At 38.9% G+C, this 24,088-nt stretch overlaps 1 protein-coding gene across 10 annotated transcripts in view; it reads left to right on the forward strand.

The window, feature by feature from the left end:
* Positions 1–24,088, forward strand: part of Nf1 (neurofibromin 1) — a 644,633-nt gene that overhangs the window by 495,923 nt on the left and 124,622 nt on the right. For 9 of the 10 annotated variants that reach the window (XR_011392599.1, XM_053781766.2, XM_053781767.2 and 6 more), the window contains 4 exons: positions 2,587–2,757; positions 14,447–14,673; positions 14,854–15,040; positions 23,095–23,287. Coding sequence is in view for 9 of the 10 variants with exons in the window: in XM_053781766.2 (XP_053637741.1) it covers positions 2,587–2,757; positions 14,447–14,673; positions 14,854–15,040; positions 23,095–23,287 (778 nt within the window). In the remaining variant the exon portion in view is untranslated. The remainder of the gene's footprint in view (positions 1–2,586; positions 2,758–14,446; positions 14,674–14,853; positions 15,041–23,094; positions 23,288–24,088) is intronic. The other variant, XM_053781772.2, reaches the window with a different exon arrangement.

The raw sequence follows: 24,088 nt of genomic DNA on the forward strand, positions 1-24,088 counted from the left end.
AAGCAGGCCACTTATGTCAAAGAGAGGAGAATAATAGAGAGGAAAGTGTGTAGGAAATGCCCAAGTGATCCACAGGTTATTCCAGCTCAGTATCTCCTGAAGTGAAATAAGAAAACAATTACCCAGAGAACAGTAAGAGCTTCAAAGTCATAACAGTGCCACTAACAGAAGTCTTCAACACATCCATTGAAACTGGGCAACTACCTAAGGTATGGAAGATGGCAAATGTAGTCCCAATTTTTAAGAAGAGAGAGAGACAAGAGGCATTAAACTACAGACCTGTGTCACTCACATGTATAGTATGCAAAGTCATGGAGAAGATCATCAGGAGGAGAGTGGTGGAGCAACTGGAAAGAAACAAGTGTATAATAGACAACCAGCACGGTTTCAGGGAAGGAAAATCCTGTGTCACAAACCTACTGGAGTTTTATGACAAGGTGACAGAAGTAAGACAAGAGAGAGAGGGGTGGATCAACTGCATTTTCTTGGACTGCAAGAAGGCCTTCAACACAGTTCCTCACAAGAGGTTACTGCAAAAGCTAGAGGATCAGGCACACATAACAGGAAAGGCACTACAATGGATCAGAGAATATCTGACAGGGAGGCAACAACGAGTCATGGTACCTGACGAGGTGTCAGAGTGGGCACCTGTGACAAGTGGGGTTCCACAGGGGTCAGTCCTAGGACCTGTGCTGTTTTTGGTATATGTGAATGACATAATGGAAGGGATAGACTCAGAATTGTCCTTGTTTGCAGATGATGTGAAGTAAATGTGGACAATTAAATCGGTCAAGGATCAGGCAGGACTACAAAGCGACCTGGACAGGCTACAAGCCTGGTCCAGCAACTGGCTCCTTGAATTTATAAAACCCTGCCAAATGCAAAGTCATGATGACTGCGGAAGGGCAACGAAGACCCCAGACGAAGTGTAGTCTAGTTGGCCAAAGACTGTAAACCTCACTCAAGGAAAAGGATCTTGGCGTGAGTATAACACTGAGCACATCTCCTGAGGCACACATCAATCAGATAACTGCTGAAGCGTATGGGTGACTGGCAAACCTATGGATAGCATTCCGATGCCTCAGTAAGGAATCTCTCAAGACTCTGTACACCATTTACATCAGGCCCTTACTGGAGTATGCAGCACCAGTTTGGAATCCTCACCTGGCCAAGCACGTCAAGAAATTAGAGAAAGTGCAAAGGTTTGCAACAAGACTAGTCCCAGAGCTAAGGGGATTGTCCTACAAAGAAAGGTTAAGGGAAATTGGCCTGACGACACTGGAGGACAGGAGGGTCTGGGGATACATGATATCGACGTATAAAATTCTGCGCGGATAAGACAAGGTGGACAAAGACAGGATGTTCCTGAGATGGGACACAGAAACAAGGGGTCACAATTGGAAGTTGAAGACTCGTATGAGTCAAAGGGATGTTAGGAAGTATTTCTTCAGTCATAGAGTTGTCAGGCAGTGCAACAGCCTAGAAAGTGATGTAGTGGAGGCGGGAACCATACATAGTTTTAAGACTAGGTTTGATAAAGCTCATGGAGCAGGGAGAGAGAGGACCCAGTAGCAATCAGTGAAGATGCGGGTTCCAGGAGCTATGACTCGACCCCTGCAACCACAAATAGGTGAGCGCGCACATACACCACAAACTATAAACAACAGGTCAAGTGTCTATCGACAGGTGCCTTTGAGAACTGGTAGCTCTCTCACACACACACACACACACACACACACACACACACACACACACACACACACACACACACACACACACACACACACACACACACACACACTCACTCACTCACTCTGAAGACTCAGACAGTCATAGAGTCGTCAGGAAGTGGAATAGCCTAGCAAGTGATGTAGTGGAGGCAGGAACCATACATAGCTTTAAAACGAGGTATGACAAAGCTCAGGAAGCAGAGAGAGATAGGACCTAGTAGTGATCAGTGAAGAGGTGGGGCCAGGAGCCGAGTCTCGACCCCTGCAACCACAATTAGGTGAGTACAATAAGGTGAGTATATACACACACACACACACACACCATGCTGTACCAAATACATTCAGTATTTGTGCACATTTCCACTAATTAGTATGGCACTGTACATGACACTCATAACACTTGAGAGCTGGTGTTAAAGAAGGTTATGTGTGTACATACAAATATATTGAAAGTATTCAATTTTTTAAGAGCATTGTTATTATACTTTAAATAGAAATAATTTTTAAATCAGTGGAGGTCATTTTTGTCTTGTACATATTTTTTTTTTTTTTTTTTTCAGATTTAGAATTTGGAGGAGTATTGTTTTTTGTTCTTTATTGAAGTTTTTCTCTAGCGTATTCTTCAGTGTGCTATATGTAACTAATCTGATTTAGTGGGACTGACTACAGGATTTGTTGCTATGGTTTCCTGTTTTAATATAATTGAATTAGGGAAGCATTACTATAATAACATCTGATCTGTGATGCCACTCTTAAACTCTTCCTCGTTCGACTACTGAAAAGCAGTGCTGTTGTGGGCGTTGCTCTGTGAAATAATGGTAGGTCTAATCTAATGTGTTGATACCTTGTAACTTAGGGTACGATGGGTATGCTAGGACCGCAGGGCACGATGCAGAAGCAGGGGAGTGCCCAACAGCTGGTGAGCAGAGCAGACCCCAAGACATGGCACTCCCTTGACCTTGACCCCCATAACATGCGACCACCACCATTTAAAACTCAAAGGTCTTCCTCGATGCCCACACCTAAGGTAACTCAAATCTGGTGTGTGTTGTTATGGGGGAGGAATTATTTGCCCTAGACGTGAGTGGCTGCTATTAGTTTTCTTTTACCGAAGGTTGTCTCAACCCTTCACTTTTTTTTATTTTTTTTTTTTTTTTTTTTTTTTTTTTTTTTTTGATTTTATTTTTTTTTTTTTTTTTTTTTTGTTTTTGGCCCTGCCTTGTGTTGGATAATCTCTTGATAATCATTTTGAATTGTTTCGGTTATCACACATCTCCATACGTTCGCTCAGACTCGCACTTTTATCTACACTACTGTGATCTTGCACTCGATCCCTCTTTCTAGCAGTTGGCCCTTTCATATGGCTTCTCCCTAGACTACTGTTTTTGTTTGTTTTTTGCATTCTCTTTGCAAATTACCCTTCTACCATTTTATGCACATCTCCAGAGCATTTAAGCATATTGCTGAATATATACCCCATTAATCCTGCACTAGCTTTGGAGTTAGAATGACATTGTCTAAGTTGTGAAGAATTTAATATTATATTTTGTGTAACCAGTTCTTTTAATTCTCTTCGACATTCAGTACAAAACTCAGGTAGAAAGTATGCAGTTTGAGGTGTCCACTTACACAGTATTTATTTTTCTGATGCAGCTATCTTCTTATGCTCTATGGCACACTAAGTGGCAATTTTATTACTATAAAACCAGAAGATAATTGTTTTTCTTAATAACAGAAGAAGCAACTTGGAATATGTTTGGTAAGTGCTTTTAGTGTTGTTGTGTGTGACATAAATGTGCAGAAATGTACACTAAAAACAATGTTTTACAATGCTTCTTGTGCTATTCTGCCTCTAGTTCTCACCACTGGTCATTGGCTTGTATTGCTTGATCAGTTATTTCCTTTTTTTTTTGATTAGTGGCATAAATATTTGCATGGATATTGTGTGTGTTTAAAATAAATAAATATATACTGTATATACTGGTATATATAAAATAAAACCTTAATGAAAATTTGTGCTGTCACTGTACTTTAGCTAAACCTGCCAATAAATGTGTGACATATAAACAGAGAGCTTGGTTATGCATGTTACATCTACTCTTAACACTGCATATGTAAACTGTATGTAAATACTCAAATGTGAGAGATCATAAAGCAACACCTATACATCTTTTGTGAAAAGCTCCTCATGTTGCTTTGGCTATCACAGCAGTCACATAGTTACCACCTAGCTTTGTATTTTAACAAAAAAAAGTATTACTCATTAAGTGCCTTTAAATTATTTGTAAAGGTAAACTTCAAATTAGGAAGATGGGAGAACCAGGAAAGTGTGTTTAGGAAAAGAATTAAAAAAAATTGAATGTCGTATGCACAAACATAATAACCTTCAAAATGAAGGAAGCTGGAGCTTAAATTTATTTTGAAGCATAAAGGAATTTATATAAAGTATATATCTCCTAATTGGACTAGGTTCATTTGTGAACTTGGTGATCTTGAAGTATGTTTGTTGAAAGCTATGAAGAAGAGTATTGATCTTTGGTCATTCACATTCTCACTTCCACACTAAAAGTTAATTTTAAATATTTGCTTAGACAACTTTACTTAACAGGTAAATACTTGACACTAACCATGCTACTAGTCAGGAAATCTTGATGCTAACTCTTAAAGACACAAACTAAGATGGAAAAAGATGTCACTGTTAAACATTAGAAAAATGCTGTTTCTTAGGGAACTTCTGATGGTGAATTACACAAATATGCAAATATTCATTAGCCTTCAACCCTTTAGAAGCAGCAATATTTTTGTGGTGTGTGTGTGCATGGATGTTTCAATTAAGTATGTACTAGTACAAAGGGGAACCCAATGCTGTATGTAATGTACATTCATAGGTCTAGTGTAAATAAGCAGGCTGGAGCAGAGCTAACAAAAGTGCAGCAGGTATAGTTACACCTGTCCTTAGGGCACAGGGATTGAGCTAGCACATGCACAGCTGCACCTGCTTCACATACAGTACATTTGGGACACAGGCAGAGCAAGTGCTGTGTAAATGTAGCTGCTCCAGACACCACCTGCATATGAAGAATGGTTAGTTAGATTATGAACCCCATACCCATCCTGTGGGTGGTAGTTAAAAAGATTAGAGAGAAACATAAGGGTCCAAGGACTGGATCTTCGGGCTTAGGTAGCCAAGCAAGTTATAGTAGTAATAAAATGCAGTATTTATTAGTTTATGATCTAGTAACAGTTGAGTGACTTGATTATGCATACATTTACTGGAATTCAATCAAAAAAATTGTGTAGTTATGTGTGGTATGAGTTATATACAGTAGACAAAAACAACATATTTTTTGCAGATAGGCTGGTAATATACCATGTGGATAAAATATTTAGACATATCTTGAGCATTTTTGAGTGAATTGTCTTTGAATATGAATCCATGAATTTTTGAGTGAACCATCATGTAATTATGCAGGGTGTGACAATAATTCCTTTGACAGAGTTTAAATATAGTTATATCTACATTAGCCAGTGATGCAGATTCTTAGATGTACCTGTAACCTATAGCCCAGCCAGGGTGGCGAGTGGTGACATCCAAGAGTGCTGATTTTGTTGTATACACCATAGATATGTGTCTCCTGCTGTATGGTAGAATGATGGTAGATGGACTGAATGGTATCACCCTCCTTCAGTCTCAAGTCAGTGAAGTTCTTTTTGTTTTATTGCCATCAAACTAATAGTTGCCATCCCAAGGCTGTAATCCGTTCTCAGCTACACAAGACTCCACCTGCACTTGTGACAGAGATATAGATATGACAAATGTGGGTGCACCAGCCACATCCTAAATTTGTGACACAGATATAGTTATGACAAGTGCAGCTGCATCAGTTTTCAACTGAATTTGGGACACTTGTTCATATACGAAACAAATAAAGTACTTTATGTAAATTTTGAAACATATGTAACTGGTGAGTGCATATATTTCATTAACCTTCAAACTGTTTCTGATATATGCTGTCAGTTAGGAGATCAGACTGTGTCCAACATACTCAGTATGACCACTTTTTCTGCCTTCAAATTTGCCGCACACCTCCATCTTAAGCCTTGTCTTATTAATTCGGGTCCATAGCTGCCATTTGATGCCAAGGAAAAAAACACCCCATGTTGCTTTGGGAGGTGCAAGGTACTGTGGGTAACACAGGCCAAGAGTACTTTGTAACAATGGAGAGGAGACACCACAACTTAGAGTGAAATCAGAAAACAAAAAATGGGATAGAGATAATGTACCAGTAACCGTGAGAAATGGTGTTGCTGGCACCAGCAATGTAAGTGTTGGTAGTCCATAAGATTTACTTGCCTATATGTGGTTGCAGGGATCAGACCTCAGTTCCTGGTCTTGCCTCTTGCTACTAGGTTCTCTCTCTCTCTCCTGGCTTTGACTGCTGTATTGTACCTCTTCATTCTCCAGTTCATTCCACTTCCTGACTAATGCTGAAGAAATACTTCCTAACATTCCTGTGACTCATCTGTGTTTTCAACTTTCAGCTGTGCCCTCATGTATGTATCTGTTTCCCATCTCTCAAACAAGCTGTCACTATTAACTCCTATCAGTTCCTCTCTGTATTTTATATGTTATATTGCTCCTAGTCCTTCTCTTCTTCAGTGTTATCAGGCTGATTTCCCTTAACCCTCTACTTGTTGGACATAACCCTTAGCTCCAGGACTAGTCTCCTTGTAAACCTCTGCATTTACCTCAATTTCTTGACATGACCAGGTGTGAGTTCCATACTGATTCTGCATACTTCAGTATGGACCTGACATACACAGTGTATGGTGTCATGAATGATTTCTTACTCAGTTGTCTAAAAACTAGTCTTATATTAGCCAGATGCTCATTTGCTGTAGCAGTTATTTGGTAGATGTGCACCTCAGGCGATATGCTCGGTACAGTACTCACCCCAATACTCACTTCTTGAGTGAGGGTTGCAGCTTTTGCTGCCTCCATCCCCTCCCTTCTATCCTGAGCATGTACTCCATCTGCAGTCTTCTTTGCCCTTCCCTCACACTTCACAGTTTTGCAGTTACTGGGGTTAAACTCCAGTAGTAACTTATCAGACCATGCATGCAGCCTGTCCAGATCCATTTGTAGCCTTGCCTGGACCACATCCTAAGTGAACAGAGATACCTCTAACTCTATCCTTTCTGTCATATCATTCATGTATACAAGAAATAGCACTAGTTCTAGTACTGATCCTTGTGGAACTTCTTGTCACATGCACCCATTCTGATACCTCTTCATGGTCAATCACTTGTTGTTTCCTGTTTGTTAGGTATTCCTTGAGCCATTGTAGTGCTTTCCCTGTTGTTCCTACCTGCTCCTATAGCTTTTGTACCAGTCTCTTGTGTGGCCTTTATGCATTCCAAGAAGATGCAATCTATCCATCCCTCTTTTTCCTGCCTTACTTCTGTTACCTTGTCATAGAACTCCAGTAGGCTTGTTAGACAGGATTGTTAGACATCTCGAAAGACATGCTAGTTGTCATGTGTCACTCCACTTCCTTCTAGGTGCTCCACCACTCTTCTGATAATCTTCTCCATAACCTTACATACTGTGCATGTCAGTGACACTGGTCTGTAGTTTAACACTACTTTTCTATCTTCTGAAAATTTGGAACTACATTTGTTGTCTTCCACACCTCCAGCAGTTACCTCGTGTCAATAAACTTACTGAAGAGTGTTGCTAGTGGCACACTCAGTACCTCTGCTCACTCTTGTCAGGAACCACTGGAAGATATTACCTGGTCTCACTACCTTAGAGGTATGTAGCTCGCACAGTAGTTTCTTCATCTCCTCCTTAGTTGCATGTATAATGTCCAACACTCACTAGTGCATTTAACTGCTTCAATTTGCTTGTAGTATTCCTGTCTCTTGAGTATACCTTCCTAAATTTCTTGCTGAGCTCCTTACAGACTTCCTGGTCATTCGTTGTGGGCTGCCCTCCTCCTCTCTTTAACATGATTACCTGCCTCCTCCTGCTGTCTTCCTATATAACAGCTTTGGGTCAGATTTGGTTTTTGATTCTATGTCGTACTCAAATTGATGCTGAGCCTCTCTTCTTACCCATGCATAATCATAGCTGTAGTATCTACGTCAAGCCAGGACGTAGAAGTATATATGAGAATAAAGTTTTACACCTTTGGAAGAGACAGTGAATTGAGTAGTTTGGGTGATAACAGGGGACACAACTACAGTTACAAATATAAGTCCATTTAATGTCGAACAGTCAAGTAGTGCGTCATATGCACTTCCATAATTCTGTGGAAATACTACTGGTCATTCTGGTAATGAAGTAAAAGTGAGCATACATACTCACCTGTACATGTATATTGCTTCAGGGGTCGAGTGTTAGCTCCTGACCCTGCCTCTCAACTTATCACTTCCCAGCAGGAGCTGTTGTGTCACCACCTGCTGCCCAACAAACACCACATGTAACACATGAGCAGTGACACCTCCAGTGACTCTGACAACACTATCAAATATCATAAATCCAACATCAAACAGGTTGTGGAACTAGCAGAAAGATGCATCATTTGTGTCCATTTTCTTTCATTTTGATAATAACAGTGAAATTTAGCCTAATTTTCCAATAAATGATTCCAATCAACTTGATTATTTCAGATTATTTTTTGATGATAGAATTATGAATAGTATTGTGATTCAGAGTTGCAACACTGTAGTGGGTTACCTGAGTTTATATCTCATGAGGCAGAGTTATGCGTAGCATTTTTGGGCAATCTTAAGCTAGAATTAATTATAAAAATATACCAGTATATTGGACATATGTTTATTAATATAGTATGTACACACTAAATATATAAAATTACACAATATTGTACATATTACAATTGTTTAGTGAAAATCAATAAATTGTAACTTCCTGTTAAGGTAAAATCCAACTTCAAGAGAATAAAAAGAAGCAAATATGTAAGTAATGTAATAATTTTTGGAGATTTCATTAGATTTAAAAATTAAATGGCATTTAAGAAGTTAGTACAGTGGAACCTTGACTTACGAGTTTAATCCGTTCCAGGAGCTAGCTCGTAACTCAGTTTACTCGTATATCAAATTAATGTTCCTCATTTAAATTAATTGAAAAGCCATTAATTCATTCCTGCATTCTGGAGGGACGAGAAAAAATACTTGAATATGACGCTATTATCAACTGTACGGCTTATTTATCTATCACAATTCATCTAATATGACATAATAAGCATAATTAGCACAGAAACACGATATGTACTCTAGAATGAATAAAATAGGCCATAATATGGTGGCAGCGGCAGAAGCGTCCGCCATTTCTGTCCCAATTTGACTAGAGTACCTTCCCATGTTCTTACTGTAAGAGAAAACAGAGTATTTTTGAGGCTAACTGCAGTAGATCACTAGGACCCATGGTCAGAAAAAAGAAATTTGGCCAAATAACTCTAAAAAGTATGCAAACAAGCACGAGAGAACTGTCCCCACAGGGATGTAAACATGTTTATTGCTTACCAGCTGTGCCAACTAGCAGAAGCAATCTGAATTATTATTACGTACGTATTATGCATTATTATTATTATTGTTATTAATTTAGGGAACTGAAGCTCTATCGTTATAATAATAATAATAATATGTATTATTATTATTATTATTTTTATTATTATTATTATTGCTGTTATTATTATTAATTTAGGGAACTGAAGCTCTATCGTTATTATAATAATACGGTAGACTGCCATTGTTGTGTAGCAGCCGGGGAGCCATTCCCTACCACTCCCCAACACCACCCCACCATCCCAACATTTGTAATTCATACCTGTCCAGTCTCTCTGCTACAAGGCAACTGTGTTCGTCAACTGTGTTATGATATTTTAATTACTATATCTTGTATCTGCCAAGCAATCATGACACCCGGTAGCCATACTAGTGTTGCTGAAAGTGGCATGAAGAGGTATAAGCACTTAAGTCTTAGAATTAACAAAGATATTAGACAAGAGATAACCTGTAGCCATAACAAAAGTGTTACTTTGTACACAGAGAAAGAGGTTAACATGAGTTTGTGTGACTTACTGACTGAATGACTGACTAACTGACTGACTGACTTGCTAAGTGACTTTCTGAGTGACTTGACTGACTGAATTACTTACTGAGTGACTAGACTGACTTACTGAATGACTTGACTTACTTATTGAGAGACTTGACTGACTTACTGAGTGACATAATTGACTTACTGAATGACTTGACTGAATGACTTGACTTACTGAATGACTTGACTGACTTACTGAGTGACTTGACTGACTTACTGAGTGACTTCACTAACTGAATGACTTGACTGACTTACTGAGTAACTTGACTGACTTACTGAATGACTTGACTGACTTACTGAATGACTTGACTGACTTACTGAGTGACTTGACTGACTTACTGAATGACTTGACTGACAGACTGAATGACTTGACTGACTGATTTACTGAATGACTTGACTGACTTAATGAATGACTAGACTAACTTACTGAGTGACCTGACTGACTTACTGAGTGACTTGACTAATAATATTATATTATTATTATTGCCGAGAAGAAAAAGAGAATGATTTCTATGGAATTAAAGCATGAAATCATAGATAAACAAGAGAGGTGTCCAGGTTTTGGGTTGAGGGGGATGAGGGAGAGAGAGCTGGCTCATAACTCAAATGTTGGCTCGTAACTCGGGGCAAAAAATCGACACAGAGACGTCTCGTATCTCAAAAAACTCATAAGTTGGGACACTCGTAAGTCAAGGTTCCACTGTATATTAAAATAAATTTGGGGAGATATATTGACACTTTTTTTTTTTTTTTAATTTTTGTTTGAATTTATTATGTTACAATTTTATAATTTACTTGACAGATTATTACTCATTTTTGGTCCTTTTATTTGCATTAGGTTTTTATAAAGGCTGAGACAAACATGAGGAATATCAAAAGGTATTTCTAAGAGTGATGCCTCTTGGTTGTATTATAGTTTACCAGGAAGTGTCTTAGGGTAGCATCATCATTGCAGTGCCATGGTTTGAAGATGTATGGTAGTATGTATGGTATTAATATTTAGTAAATTTAGGGATTTGAATAAAAGCATAGTGTATTATCTAAAATGTGAATTTGTGACAGTTGTGATAGCTGCCTTTTTTATTTGATAATTGGTTTGAAGTGGATTGTAAGGTAGAATTCCAGGCACAAATGACATAGGTGATGCATGGCTACATGAGAGATAAGTAGAATGTTAATAGTGTAGATTCGGGAAACATATTAGCAAAATTTGAAGATAATGCCAACAGTTTTTGATACTTTTTTTATTTATTTTTTTTTCTTCCAACAAGTCGGCCGTCTCCCACCGAGGCAGGGTGACCCAAACAGAAAGAAAATCCCCAAAAAGAAAATACTTTCATCATCATTCAGCACTTTCACCTCACTCATACATAATCACTGTCTTTGCAGAGGTGCCCAGATACAACAGTGTAGAAGCATATGTAAAGATATATAACATATCCCTCCAAACTGCCAATATCCCAAACCCCTCCTTTAAAGTGCAGGCATTGTACTTCCCATTTCCAGTACTCAAGTCTGGCTATATAAAAATCACCAGTTTTCCTGAATCCCTTCACTAAATATTACCCTGCTCACACTTCAACAGCTCATCAGGTCCCAAAAACCATTCGTCTCCATTCGCTCCTATCTAACATGCTCACACACACTTGCTGGAAGTCCAAGCCCCTCGCCCACAAAACCTCCTTTACCGCCTCCCTCCAACCTTTTCGAGGACAACCCCTACCCCGCCTTCCTTTCCCTACAGATTTAAACGCTCTCCAAGTCATTCTACTTGATCCATTCTCTCTAAATGACCAAACCCTCTATTTTTTTTTTTTCTTTTTAACAAGTCGGCCTTTATTAATTCCACACCTCCTAATTTTCACACTCCGAATTCTTTGCATAACATTTACACCACACATTGCCCTTAGACAGGACATTTCCACTGCTTCCAATCGCCTCCTCTCTGCAGCGTTTACAACCCAAGCTTCACACCCATATGAGAGTGTTGGTACCACTATACTTTCATACATTTCCTTCTTTGCTTCCATGAATAACATTTTTTGCCTCCACACATACCTCAATGCACCACTCACCTTTTTTCCTTCATCAGTTCTTTGATTAACCTCATCCTTCATAAACCCATCCACTGACACATCAGTTCCCAAATATCTGAAAACATTCACTTCTTCTATACTCCCTCTCTCCAATGTGATATCCAATTTTTCTGTATCTAAATCATTTGATACCATCATCACCTTACTCTTATCTATGTTCACTTTCAACTTTCTACCTTTACACACCCTCCCAAACAAGGAGATCTAGGGAAACAAATGGGCAATGCACTGAGGCACCTGTGGAGATAAAGAACTGTATCTGTGGGTGCAAAAGAGAGAGTGTAAGAGAGTATAGTGGTACCAACACTGTTGTACGAGTGTGAAGCATGGGTTTGAAATGTTATAGCAAGGAGGAGGAGGCGGCTGGAATCAGCAGAGATGTGTGTGAGAGCAATGTGTGGTGTGAATATTATGCAGACAATTTGGGGTTTGGAGATTAGGAGGAGGTGTGGAATTACCAAAAGTATTATTCGGACAGTTAAGGAGAGGTTGTTGAAGGGAGTTGGACATTTAGAGGATGCAGCAAAATATGATGATTTGAATGGCATATAAATCTGCAGTGGAGGGAAGGAGGGTTAGGGGGTAATCCTTGGAAAGGTTGGAGGAAGGGTGTAATGGAGGGTTTAAATGCTAGAGGTTGGGACATCCAACTGGCTTTTACGAGTGTTAGATAAGAGTAGAGGCAAGTGGTATTTATGATATGAAGTACTGCTGGAGTGTGAGCAAGGTAACATTTATGTAGGTATTCAGGGAAACTAGTTGGCTGGTGTAAGTCCTGGAAGGGGGATATACAGTGCCTGCACTCTGCAGGGAGGCAGGGAATATTTGCAGTTTCGTTGGTCATCTGAACTGTGATGTCAGCTCACTTCTGGCAAGACAGTGGTTGAATGAGTGACACTGAAAGTGGGAGATGGCTGGAATGATTATAAAGAATCTAGGGTCTTACCTTTGTCTTTGTTTTTTCCATTTTGGATTCATTAATTTTGTTGTCTTGTTGTGGATATGGTTTATTCCCAAAAGTTTTATACATTAGAATGCTTTTTCTATATTAAGGATGAGTGTATTTGTTATGATTCAGGTATAACTTCTTGTAGTTCATTATTAACTATTATTTACTCGTATGAGCATGACAATGCTCTGACTTAAATGCCACCCAGCATTAGATACTGAATGGCATTCAGAAAGTTATTGATGCAGAAGAGGTAGAGAAAGGGGCCCAGAATGCTATCTTGGGGGAAACCTGATTGAATTTCAGCAATTACGTAGCTGAGGTGTAATTATGCGCCCTCAGAGTTCATAGTAATTAAATGTGCAAAATAGTGTTTTGTGGTCAGTCATGTCAAAAGCTTTATGCATATAAACCATACCCCGGCCGGGATTGAACCCGCGGTCATAGTCTCAAAACTCCAGCCCGGCCGGGGTATGGTTTGTTTGCAATCGTGTCATTACGATTTCGTGAGTCTTTATGCATATAAATAAAAAGTCTAGTAGGATTCTCACTTTTTCAAGTGTTACATAACTGTGTGAGTCGTTTTTATGATCATATAACTAGCACTTTGTCTTATATTTGAAATACATATTATATACGTATTGTAATTATGAGTTAGTACGAAAAGAGAAGATGCAAAAACTCTTAATGTTTTTTGTTTTATGTGAATGATTGATTGAAATACTGTGTGTGTGTGAATGATTTAAGATTTTATTACATTTAAAAATCAGTAAGTTATTTCTCATTTACTCACCCTGTCTTTCCTTCCCAGTATACAACCTCTTTCCCTGACATAGGTTAGGGCCTCCACACGTGTCTAAATCTGCCTCTGGCTGTCATCCCCACAGCATTACTTTACACATTATGTATTTGTTAAATATTAATTAAAAATTAAATAAACAGTTGTGAAAATTTTGGAAAAAATGCTTGCAAGGTGAATTTTGATTTTTTTTTTTTTTTTTTTTTTTTTTTTTTTTTTTTTTTTTTTTTTTTTTTTTTTTTTGGCATTCAGTTAGGGCCATTATCAAGATAAATATCACTAAATAAATTGGACTTTGGATTTCAGTTCATTCTTCTTGGGCAGTTCTTTGTATGTCTTACTACAATGAAGTACAGTATTTATCATTTGTATTACCCAATATTGAAGGTCAATAGGCAATTAAATATTGCTAATCTTCAATTACATTGACTTTTGGAAATTTAAAAAATTACAAAAACTGGCAGCCTATGAAACAAGTCTAATTAAAGATAATTATTTTATAATTGAAGGGATATTATACCTATTGCTTTCAACTGGATTGCCTCTGTCCTAGAAAATAGGTAACCATTCTGAGTAATCTGTTTTATCTTGTAAAAACTGAAACCTTTATAAATTGTTATTTAAGGTTATGGTTGTATTTTAATGTTGTATTTTAGTGTTTTATTGCATTCTCATTGTAAAATATATAAAGATATTTATTGTTATTTTGTGAGTTTATTATCATGTTAAAGTATTGTTTCCATCCTGCAGGGTGACATGTCTCCCCCTCCCAAAGAGCGCGGTGCCAGAGTCTCGGTCAGCAACGAAAATAACATCCTCCTTGATCCTGAAGTCCTAACAGAATTTTCTACTCAAGCCCTTGTTCTGACAGTTCTGGCTACTCTTGTAAAATATACTACTGATGAGAATGAGATGAGAGTTTTGTATGAGTACTTGGCTGAGGCTTCAGTTGTCTTCCCCAAGGTCTTCCCTGTCATGTGAGTAAAGTTAGTTATTGTTACTAATTACATATTACATTTCTTGCCTAATCAATATTAGAACATTTAGTGAGATTTCAAGGAAAAAAACATGATTATCCTGTCGGTTTTAGGTGATTTTTACCAAATAACTTATTTTATTAAATACTCCTGAAAGGTAATGCTGCTTTTGGTTTGCAGCCATTCACTATTGGATGCCAAGATAACATCAGTACTATCCTTATGCCATGATGGTGTGATTCTGAGTGCAGTTCAGTCTATCATTCAGAATATGGTAGCATGTGAGGACCAAGGTCACCAGCAGCTTCACCACCTTCAGAGTTGGGGCTTTGGAGGCCTCTGGAGATTTGCTGGACCATTTACCAAGGTAGATTGCTCTCCCTTTTGCTGTAAAATTCTTGTAATAATGTTGGTAGAATTACCGACAATATGTAAAGTAAAAGGACACAAGTGCAACTAATGTGACATTTTATTGTGGCAACGTTTCGCTCTCCAGGAGCTTTGTCAAGCCGATACAAACAGTATATGGACACAGAGGGTATATAAAGGCTCAGAGTGAGGTGCAATACTAGTGGTAGTAGTAGTAGTAGTAGTAGCAGTGACAAAAAGTGTAGTAGTAGTGGTAATACAAAAAGTGTAGTAGTAGTAGTGGCAATTAATTTGTACATGAGTAAAAGGATATAAAAGCTATTACTTGGGTAACATAAAAATAGGTTGGACAAATATAGACTGGATAGAGAAGGCCTGTTTCAGTGTTCACTTTCTGTAATGTGCTTTGTGTAGTATAACAGGAGAGACTATGTGATGGCAGGGTTTACTGTTTTCAGGAGGATTCTTGCTAAGACTTCAGAGATGGTGAAGCTGCCGTTGTTTTGTTTAATTGTATTCGAAACGGCGATCAATGCTGATTCGAGGCATTTGCGTCTGCGGAAATTAGTTTCTTTGATCACTAATTGGGCGTCCCTGAATTTCATGAGATGATTGGTGGAATTTCGGTGTTGTACACAGGCGTTGTTCAAGTTATCGTTCCTACATGCGTAACTGTGTTCATTGAGGCGGGTGTCGAGGTTTCTTGCTGTTTCACCTACATAAATCTTGTCACAGCCTCCACAGGGTATAGTGTAAACCCCTGCATTGACTGGTTCGTGGTGCTTGGATTTTGTCCTGGTTAGATCCTTTACTGAAGTGCTAGAAGCGATGGCAACTCTGGTGTTAGCTTGTGAAAGTACTTTAGAAACATTCAGTGCAACCTGGCTGTTGGGAAGAATTATAACTTTGTTGGGAGTGGTGTTGGTGCGTGGAGAATTAATGATCTGAAGAGCTCTTTTTCTTGCAGTCTTTGATGAAAAAGGAAGGAAAATGTAACTCAGTGAAGGTTTGGTGAATGTATGTACATTCCTCGTCAAGAAACTCAGGACTACAAATTTGGTATGCTCTTAGGAAAAACCCGATGATGATGCCTCTTTTGGTCTTGGTATCTTAACTGGAATAGAAGTGTGTGAGATCATTTTTATTGGTAGGTTTCCGATAAACTTGAAATCTTAGGTTGTTGTCTACTTTGTGAATGAGGATGTCAAGGAAAGGTAGCTTGTCATTGGACTCTTCTTCTAGTGTAAACTGGATCACCGGTTCAACTGCGTTGAGCCTTGCCTGAAGATTCCGTACATCAAAACGTTTGGGAGTTATTACGAGGACGTCGTCCACGTAACGTAACCAAGTGACGCTTGAAGGGATGATGTTGACAAAGTGTTCGGACTCCAGGTGTTCCATGTATAAGTTGGCTAGGATGGCACTGATGGGGACCCCATTCCCATGCCGTAGGTTTGTTTGTAGAGCTTGTTATTGAAAGAAAAACAGTTGAAATTAACACAGAGTTCAATCAAGTCAACAGAATCTCCGGGAGGTAGAGGAAGATTAAGGTCCTGATTGACTTTACGTCGTAGAACCTTGATGGCTTTTGTGGTAGGTACTTTTGTGAAGAGGGAAGTCACGTCCAAACTGCTTAGTTTCTTGTTACGGATGGAGAGGTTTCGGATGCAATTCCGAAGCAATTCGTAGCCATCTTGATAAGCACAGATTGATTAATGAATCTCAACACAGTTTTACAAAGGGGCATTCCTGTCTTACAAATTTACTAACATTTTTCACTAAGGTGTTTGAGGAGGTAGATCATGGTAATGAATATGATATTGTGTATATGGACTTCAGTAAGGCTTTCGATAGAGTGCCACATCAGAGGCTATTGAGGAAACTTAAGGCACACGGAATAGGAGAAGTTTTTTCTGGGTATAGGCATGGCTGACAAATAGGCAGCAGAGAGTTTGCATAAATGGGGAGAAATCAGAATGGGGGCATGTCACAAGCAGTGTTCCTCAGGGGTCAGTGTTAGGCCCGTTGTTGTTCACAATTTACATAAACAACATAGATGAGGGAATAAATAGTGACATAAGCAAATTTGATGATGACACCAAAATAGGCCGTCCAATTCATTCTAATGAGGACATTAGAGCACTCCAGGATGATTTGAATAGACTGATGCAATGGTCAGAGAAATGACAGATGCAGTTTAATATAGACAAATGCAAAGTTCTAAATGTTGGACAGGAAAATAACCATGCAACATTTAAACTAAATAATGTAGATCTTAATACTACTGATTGCGAAAAGGATTTAGGAGTTCTGGTTAGCAGTAACCTAAAACCAAGACAACAGTGCATTAGTGTTCGCAATAAAGCAAACAGAATTCTTGGCTTCATATCTAGAAGTATAAATAATAGAAGTCCTCAGGTTGTTCTTCAACTCTATATATCCTTGGTTAGGCCTCATTTAGACTATGCTGCTCAGTTCTGGTCACCGTATTACAGAATGGATATAAATGCTCTGCAAAACGTACAGAGGAAGATGACAAAGATGATCCCATGTATCAGAAATCTTTCCTATGAGGATAGACCGAGGGCCCTGAATCTGCACTCTCTTGAAAGGCGAAGAATTAGGGGATACGATTGAGGTGTATAAATGGAAAACAGGAATAAATAAAGAGGATGTAAATAGCGTGCTGAAAATTTCCAGCCAAGACAGGACTCGTAGCAATGGTTTCAAGTTGGAAAAATTCAGATTCAGGAAGGATATAGGAAAGCACAAGTTTGGTAATAGAGTTGTGGATGAGTGGAACAAACTCCCGAGTACAGTTATTGAGGCTAAAACGTTGTGTAGTTTTAAAAATAGGTTAGACAAATACATGAGTGGGTGTGGGTGGGTGTGAGTTGGACTTGACTAGCTTGTGCTCCTGGGTCTGGTGCCGTGCTCCTTCCTTAAGTGAATATGACCTGACCAGACTGGGTGGGTCATTGGGCTAATCCGGGGGGATATGGACCTGCTCCGCATGGGTCAGTGGGCCTGTTGCAGTGCTCCTTCTTTCTTATGTTCTTATGTAGAAAATGTTATTTTAGTGCCAGGAATATCTGCATTGTTTATTCTGGACCCTATTTTGAAATTGGCATCTTTTTAACCCTTAAACTGTCCAAACGTAGATCTACGTTTGCTCGCGTAGCACTCCGAATATTTTGAAAAAAAAAAAATATCTGCTGTACCGACACGTTCGGTACGGTGGACTGACGAAAACCAAGGTAATGAACGAAAACTGGGACAAAATTTTGACGAAAAAAGTCATCAAAAACCGAATTCGACAAAAACCAGGGCAAACGAAAACCGAGGTTCCACTGTATTCCAAATGAGGGAGCACTAGCAATTTGAAAAGTGTCACCACTGGCATTATTCTCCTCATTTTGAAAGTTCTCATTACCCACCCCTTCATCCTCCTGGCTGTCGTGACCTTTGTCTTATAGTGTTCTTTTCAAGAGAGGTCAGCTGATATAATTATTTCCAAGTGTTTCATGTGTTCTTTTCGTTCTATTTGACGAGCCTCTTAAGTTTTGTATACAATGCTCCTCTTGAGTTCATCATTCTTTCCATACCCAAGCAGCTGAACTTATCACCATTGAATGTCATGTATTTCTCCACTGCCCACTGAAAAACACTGCTTATATCTTTCTTGTAATTTTTCAGTGTCTTCTACTGAAGTGACTTTCATGCTTATTTTAGTGTCATCTGCAAATGATGATGCAAAACTGTGATTGGTGTTTGTATCTGTGTCTGCTATGAGGATGAGAAACAGCAGAGGTGCCAGGGAACTAAGCTTTTTAGCTCCCTTTCTCACATTCCCTCCCTCTCTCATCATAGCATTAATAAGACTGCCTCCCTCCCATGTTGTTTTTATATACTATACATGCTCTTCACCTATATATTGTTATAATGAGAGTAATCAGGAAGGCAGTCAGGTGTGATCCAAGGAAATGGAGAACAAGTTAAGTTTCTTTGATCGAGAGCCCTACACTGGTATCAAGGCACCCCAACTGAGAAGTGAGCCCCTGCCAGTAATTTCCTCTAGTAATTGTTTTTCCTTCAATTATTTTTCAAAGTCAGATGTAGATATGATTTACAGTGTATTAACACCTGCTAATAAGGTCATGAGATGGCAAAAATCAGAGGTAATGAATAAACAGAGAAAACATTCCATACTGGTATTGTCTGCAGCCTTGATTCCAATGTTTGAACACCTCCTCCTGATGCTGAAAGTAATAAGGGAAACACAAGTCCTGAAGATTGACAATTACATTGCCTTCTCTTACAAAAGTGGGATGAGGATATTGTAAACTGTGATGTCTATGCCCTTCTAGAAAGGCAGCTAAAGGGCAAGCAATGTTTAACATATTTTCGTTTATGATTCACCTAAGGAAATGGTTGACTGATTTAAAAAAATTAGCGTATAAAACACATCTAGGGTTTTTCTTCTTTTTCTTAATAGCTCTTGTTCTTGTTTTGTTTTTTTTCTCTCTCTCTCTGTTGTCCATGGGGAAGTGGAAGAGAATCTTTTCCCCGTAATCCATGCGTGTCGTATGAGGCGACTAAAATGCCGGGAGCAATGGGATGGTAACCCCTTTTCCTGTACACATTTACTAAAAATGAGAAGAAAAACTTGATAAAATTGGGAAGCTTTAATGTGCGTGGATGTAGTGCGGATGATAAGAAAGAGATGATTGCTGATGTTATGAATGAAAAGAAGTTGGATGTCTTGGCCCTAAGAGAAACAAAGCTGAAGGGGGTAGGCGAGTTTCAGTGGGGAGAAATAAATGGGATTAAGTCAGGAGTATCTGAGAGAGTTAGAGCTAAGGAAGGGGTAGCAGTAATGTTGAAGGACCGGTTATAGAAGAAGAGAGAATATAAATGTGTAAATTTGGATGTGAAAAGTGGGTCATAATAAGCGTGTATGCACCTGGAGAAGAGAGGAGTGTAGAGGAGAGAGAAAGATTTTGGGAGATGTTAAGCGAATGTATAGGAACCTTTGAACCAAGTGAGAGAGTAGTTGTGGTAGGGGACCTAAATGCAAAAGTAGGAGAAACATTTAGAGAGGGTGTGGTAGGCAAGTTTGGGGTGCCAGGTGTAAATGATAATGGGAGCCCCTTGATTGAACTGTGTATTGAAAGGGGTTTAGTTATAGGTAATACATATTTTAAGAAAAAGAGGATAAATAAGTATACAAGATATGATGTAGGGCATAATGACAGTAGTTTCTTGGACTATGTATTGGTAGATAAAAGACTGTTTAGTAGACTTCAGGATGTACATGTTTATAGAGGGGCCACAGATATATCAGATCACTTTCTAGTTGTAGCAACAAGTAAGAGAGAGGTGAAAGTGTATAAACTAAAAGAGGAGACAGTTAGGGTACAATATAAACAACTATTGGAGGATAGATGGGCAACTGAGAGTATAGACAATGGGGTCGAAGATGTATGGGGTAGGTTTAGGAATGTAGTGTTAGAGTGTTCAGCAGAAGTTTTTTTTTTTTATTTATTATCACACTGGCCGATTCCCACCAGGGCAGGGTGGCCCGAAAAAGAAAAACTTTCACCATCATTCACTCCATCACTGTCTTGCCAGAAGGGTGCTTTACACTACAGTTTTTAAACTGCAACATTAACACCCCTCCTTCAGGGTGCAGGCACTGTACTTCCCATCTCCAAGACTCAAGTCCGGCCTGCCGGTTTCCCTGAACCCCTTCATAAATGTTACTTTGCTCACACTCCAACAGCACGTTTGTGGTGCTGGAAGTTTGTGGTTACAGGAAAGTAGGTGCAGGAGGGAAGAAGAGCGATTGGTGGAATGATGATGTAGAGTAGTAAGGGAGAAAAAGTTAGCATATGAGAGGTTTTTGCAAAGTAGAAGTGATACAAGGAGGGAAGAGTATATGGAGAGAAAAAGAGAGGTTAAGAGAGTGGTGAAGTAATGTAAAAAGAGAGCAAATGAGAGAGTGGGTGAGATGTTATCAACAAATTTTGTCGAAAATAAGAAAAAGTTTTGGAGTGAAATTAATAAGTTGTGGAATCCTAGGGAACAATTGGATTTGACAGTTAAAAATAGGAGAGGAGAGTTATTAAATGGAGAGTTAGAGGTATCGGGAAGATGGAGGGAATATTTTGAGGAATTGTTAAATGTTGATGAAGATAGGGAAGCTGTGATGTCGTGTATAGGGCAGGAGGAATAACATATTGTACGAGTGAGGAAGGCCACTTGTGAGTGTGGGGGAGGATTGTGATGTAGTGTGTAGAATGAAAGGGGGTAAGGCAGCTGGGATTGATGGGATAAAGATAGAAATGTTAAAAGTAGGTGGGGATATAGTTTTGGAGTGGTTGGTGCTATTATTTAATAAATGTATGGAAGAGGGTAAGGTACCTAGGGATTGGCAGAGAGCATGCATAGTTCCTTTGTATAAAGGCAAAGGGGATAAAATGAGTGCAAAAAATTATAAGGGAATAAGTCTGTTGGGTATACCTGGTAAGGTGTATGGTAGTTGTTATTGAAAGAATTAAGAGTAAGACGGAGAGTAAGATAGATGAACAAGGAGGCTTTAGTAAAGGTAGGGGGTGTATGGACCAAGTGTTTACAGTGAAACATATAGGTGAACAGTATTTAGTTAAGGGTAAAGAGGTTTTTGTGGCATTTATGGATTTGGAAAAGGCATATGACAGGGTGGATAGGGGGACAGTGTGGCACTTGTTGCAGGTGTATGGTATAGGAGGTAGGTTACTGAAAGCAGTGAAGAGTTTTTACAAGGATAGTGAGGCTCAGGTTAGAGTATGTAGGAGAGAGGGAGATTATTTCCCAGTAAAAGTAGGCCTTAGGTAAGGATGTGTGATGTCACCGTGGTTGTTCAATATATTTATAGATGGGGTCGTAAAAGAAGTGAATGCAAGGGTCTTGGCAAGAGGTGTGGAGTTGAAAGATAAAGAATCAAGGAGTTGGTCACAGTTGCTCTTTGCTGATGACACTGTGCTTTTGGGAGATTCTGAAGAGAAGTTGCAGAGGTTGGTAGATGAATTTGATAGGGTATGAAAGAAAATTAAAAGTGAATATAAGAAAGAGTAAGGTTATGAGGATAAAAAGATTAGGTGACAAAAGATTGGATATCAAATTGGAGGGAGAGAATATGGAGGAGGTGAATGTATTCAGATATGTAGGAGTGGACGTGTCAGCAGATGGGTCTATGAAGGATGAGGTGAATCATAGAATTGATGGGGGGAAAAGGGTGAGTGGTGCACTTAGGAGTCTGTGGAGACAAAGAACTTTGTCCTTGGCAGCAAAGAGGGAAATGTATGAGAGTATAGTTGTACCAACACTCTTGTATGGGTGTGAAGCATGTTGAATGTTGCAATGAGGAGAAGGCTGGAGGCAGTGGAGATGTCATGTCTGAGGACAATGTGTGGTGTGAATATAATGCAGAGAATTTGTAGTGTGGAAATTAGGAGGAGGTGTGGGATTACCAAAACTATTATCCAGAGGGCTGAGGAGGGGTTGTTGAGGTGGTTCGGACATGTAGAGAGAATGGAACAAAACAGAATGACTTCGAGAGTGTATAAATCTGTAGTGGAGGGAAGTTGGGGTAGGGGTCGGCCTAGAAAGGGTTGGAGGGAGGGGATAAAGGAGGGTTTGTGTGTGAGGGGCTTGGACTTCCAATAAGCGTGTGTGTGCGTATTTGATAGGAGTGAATGGAGACAAATGGTTTTTAATACTTGACGTGCTGTTGGAGTGTGAGCAAAGTAACATTTATGAAGGGGTTCAGGGAAACCGGCAGGCCGGACTTGAGTCCTGGAGATGGGAAGTACAGTGCCTGCACTCTGAAGGAGGGGTGTTAATGTTGCAGTTTGAAAACTGTAGTGTATAGCACCCCTCTGGCAAGACAGTGATGGAGTGAATGATGGTGAAAGTTTTTCTTCTTTGGGCCGCCCTGCCTTGGTGGAAATCGGCTAGTGTGTTAATAAAAAAAATAATAATAAAAAAAAATATCTGTTTCAAATTTTTCAGAGTAATTGTACAGCAGAAAATGCAGAGCTGTTTGTCAACTGCTTGGAAGCCATGGTAGAGACAGCATTGCCTGCTGATGGTGATGACAGTTCAGAGATGGAGCTGGCACAGTACCCATCTATGCTGTCAGTGGCTTCAGTCAATCTCTCCTCGTCCATGTCTTCTCTCACTCTAGCCTCACCCACTGAGAAGGGTAAGTAAGGTTTTAGTAACCATCTATTTATTCAAACACTTATTTTTCTAATATTATTATTATTTTTTTTTTTTTTTTTTTTTTTGCTTGGAGGTAGTTTGTGTTTTTTGTTTTATTAATCATAAAAATTTATTAAAAATCAAAATCTGCCTTGGTTATCAGCTGGTATTTTGTTAACCCTGTTGTGAGTAATCAAGGTGTTGGTGCATCTTTGAAGACCTAATGAATGTTAAGCTTATATAACATTTTTCCGTCTTTCTGTGGCATACATTGCTCTGCTGTTACATTTTCTCTATAACTTCACCTGCCTTGTTAAAGAAGGCAGTCATAACTTGTAACAAGGTTAGCATGTACAATTTACTCTATTTTACTTTCCTCTCTTAAAAGTCTTTATATTAACTATTCTTTTTTTTTAATCATGAGTGACCACATGTTAATAAATTTTTTGCTGTGTACATACTACATATCTTTATAAGCTTTTTAATGCATGGAGTCGAATACAATGAGGTGTAAGCTACAGTGTCAGTAGGCTTGCCTCATCCAGTCATCATTTAGCATTGGCAAGCAAATATACACACACTGTACTGGATATTACTGTATTTTGCTCTTGCTCTATATCCAGAAAGTTTTTATATATACAGTGGTACCTCGAATTTCGAACAGCTCCCACCTCAAACAATTATGTAAGTGTACGTGTATTTTTGTAAGTATTATTGTAAGTGTATTTTTGGGGGTCTGAAATGGACTAATCTAATTTACATTATTCCTTCTTCTGGAATGAGTTAATTTTGTAACTCGAGG

The sequence above is a fragment of the Cherax quadricarinatus genome, chromosome 30, assembly GCF_038502225.1.
Source record: "Cherax quadricarinatus isolate ZL_2023a chromosome 30, ASM3850222v1, whole genome shotgun sequence".
NCBI classification, from domain to species: domain Eukaryota; kingdom Metazoa; phylum Arthropoda; class Malacostraca; order Decapoda; family Parastacidae; genus Cherax; species Cherax quadricarinatus.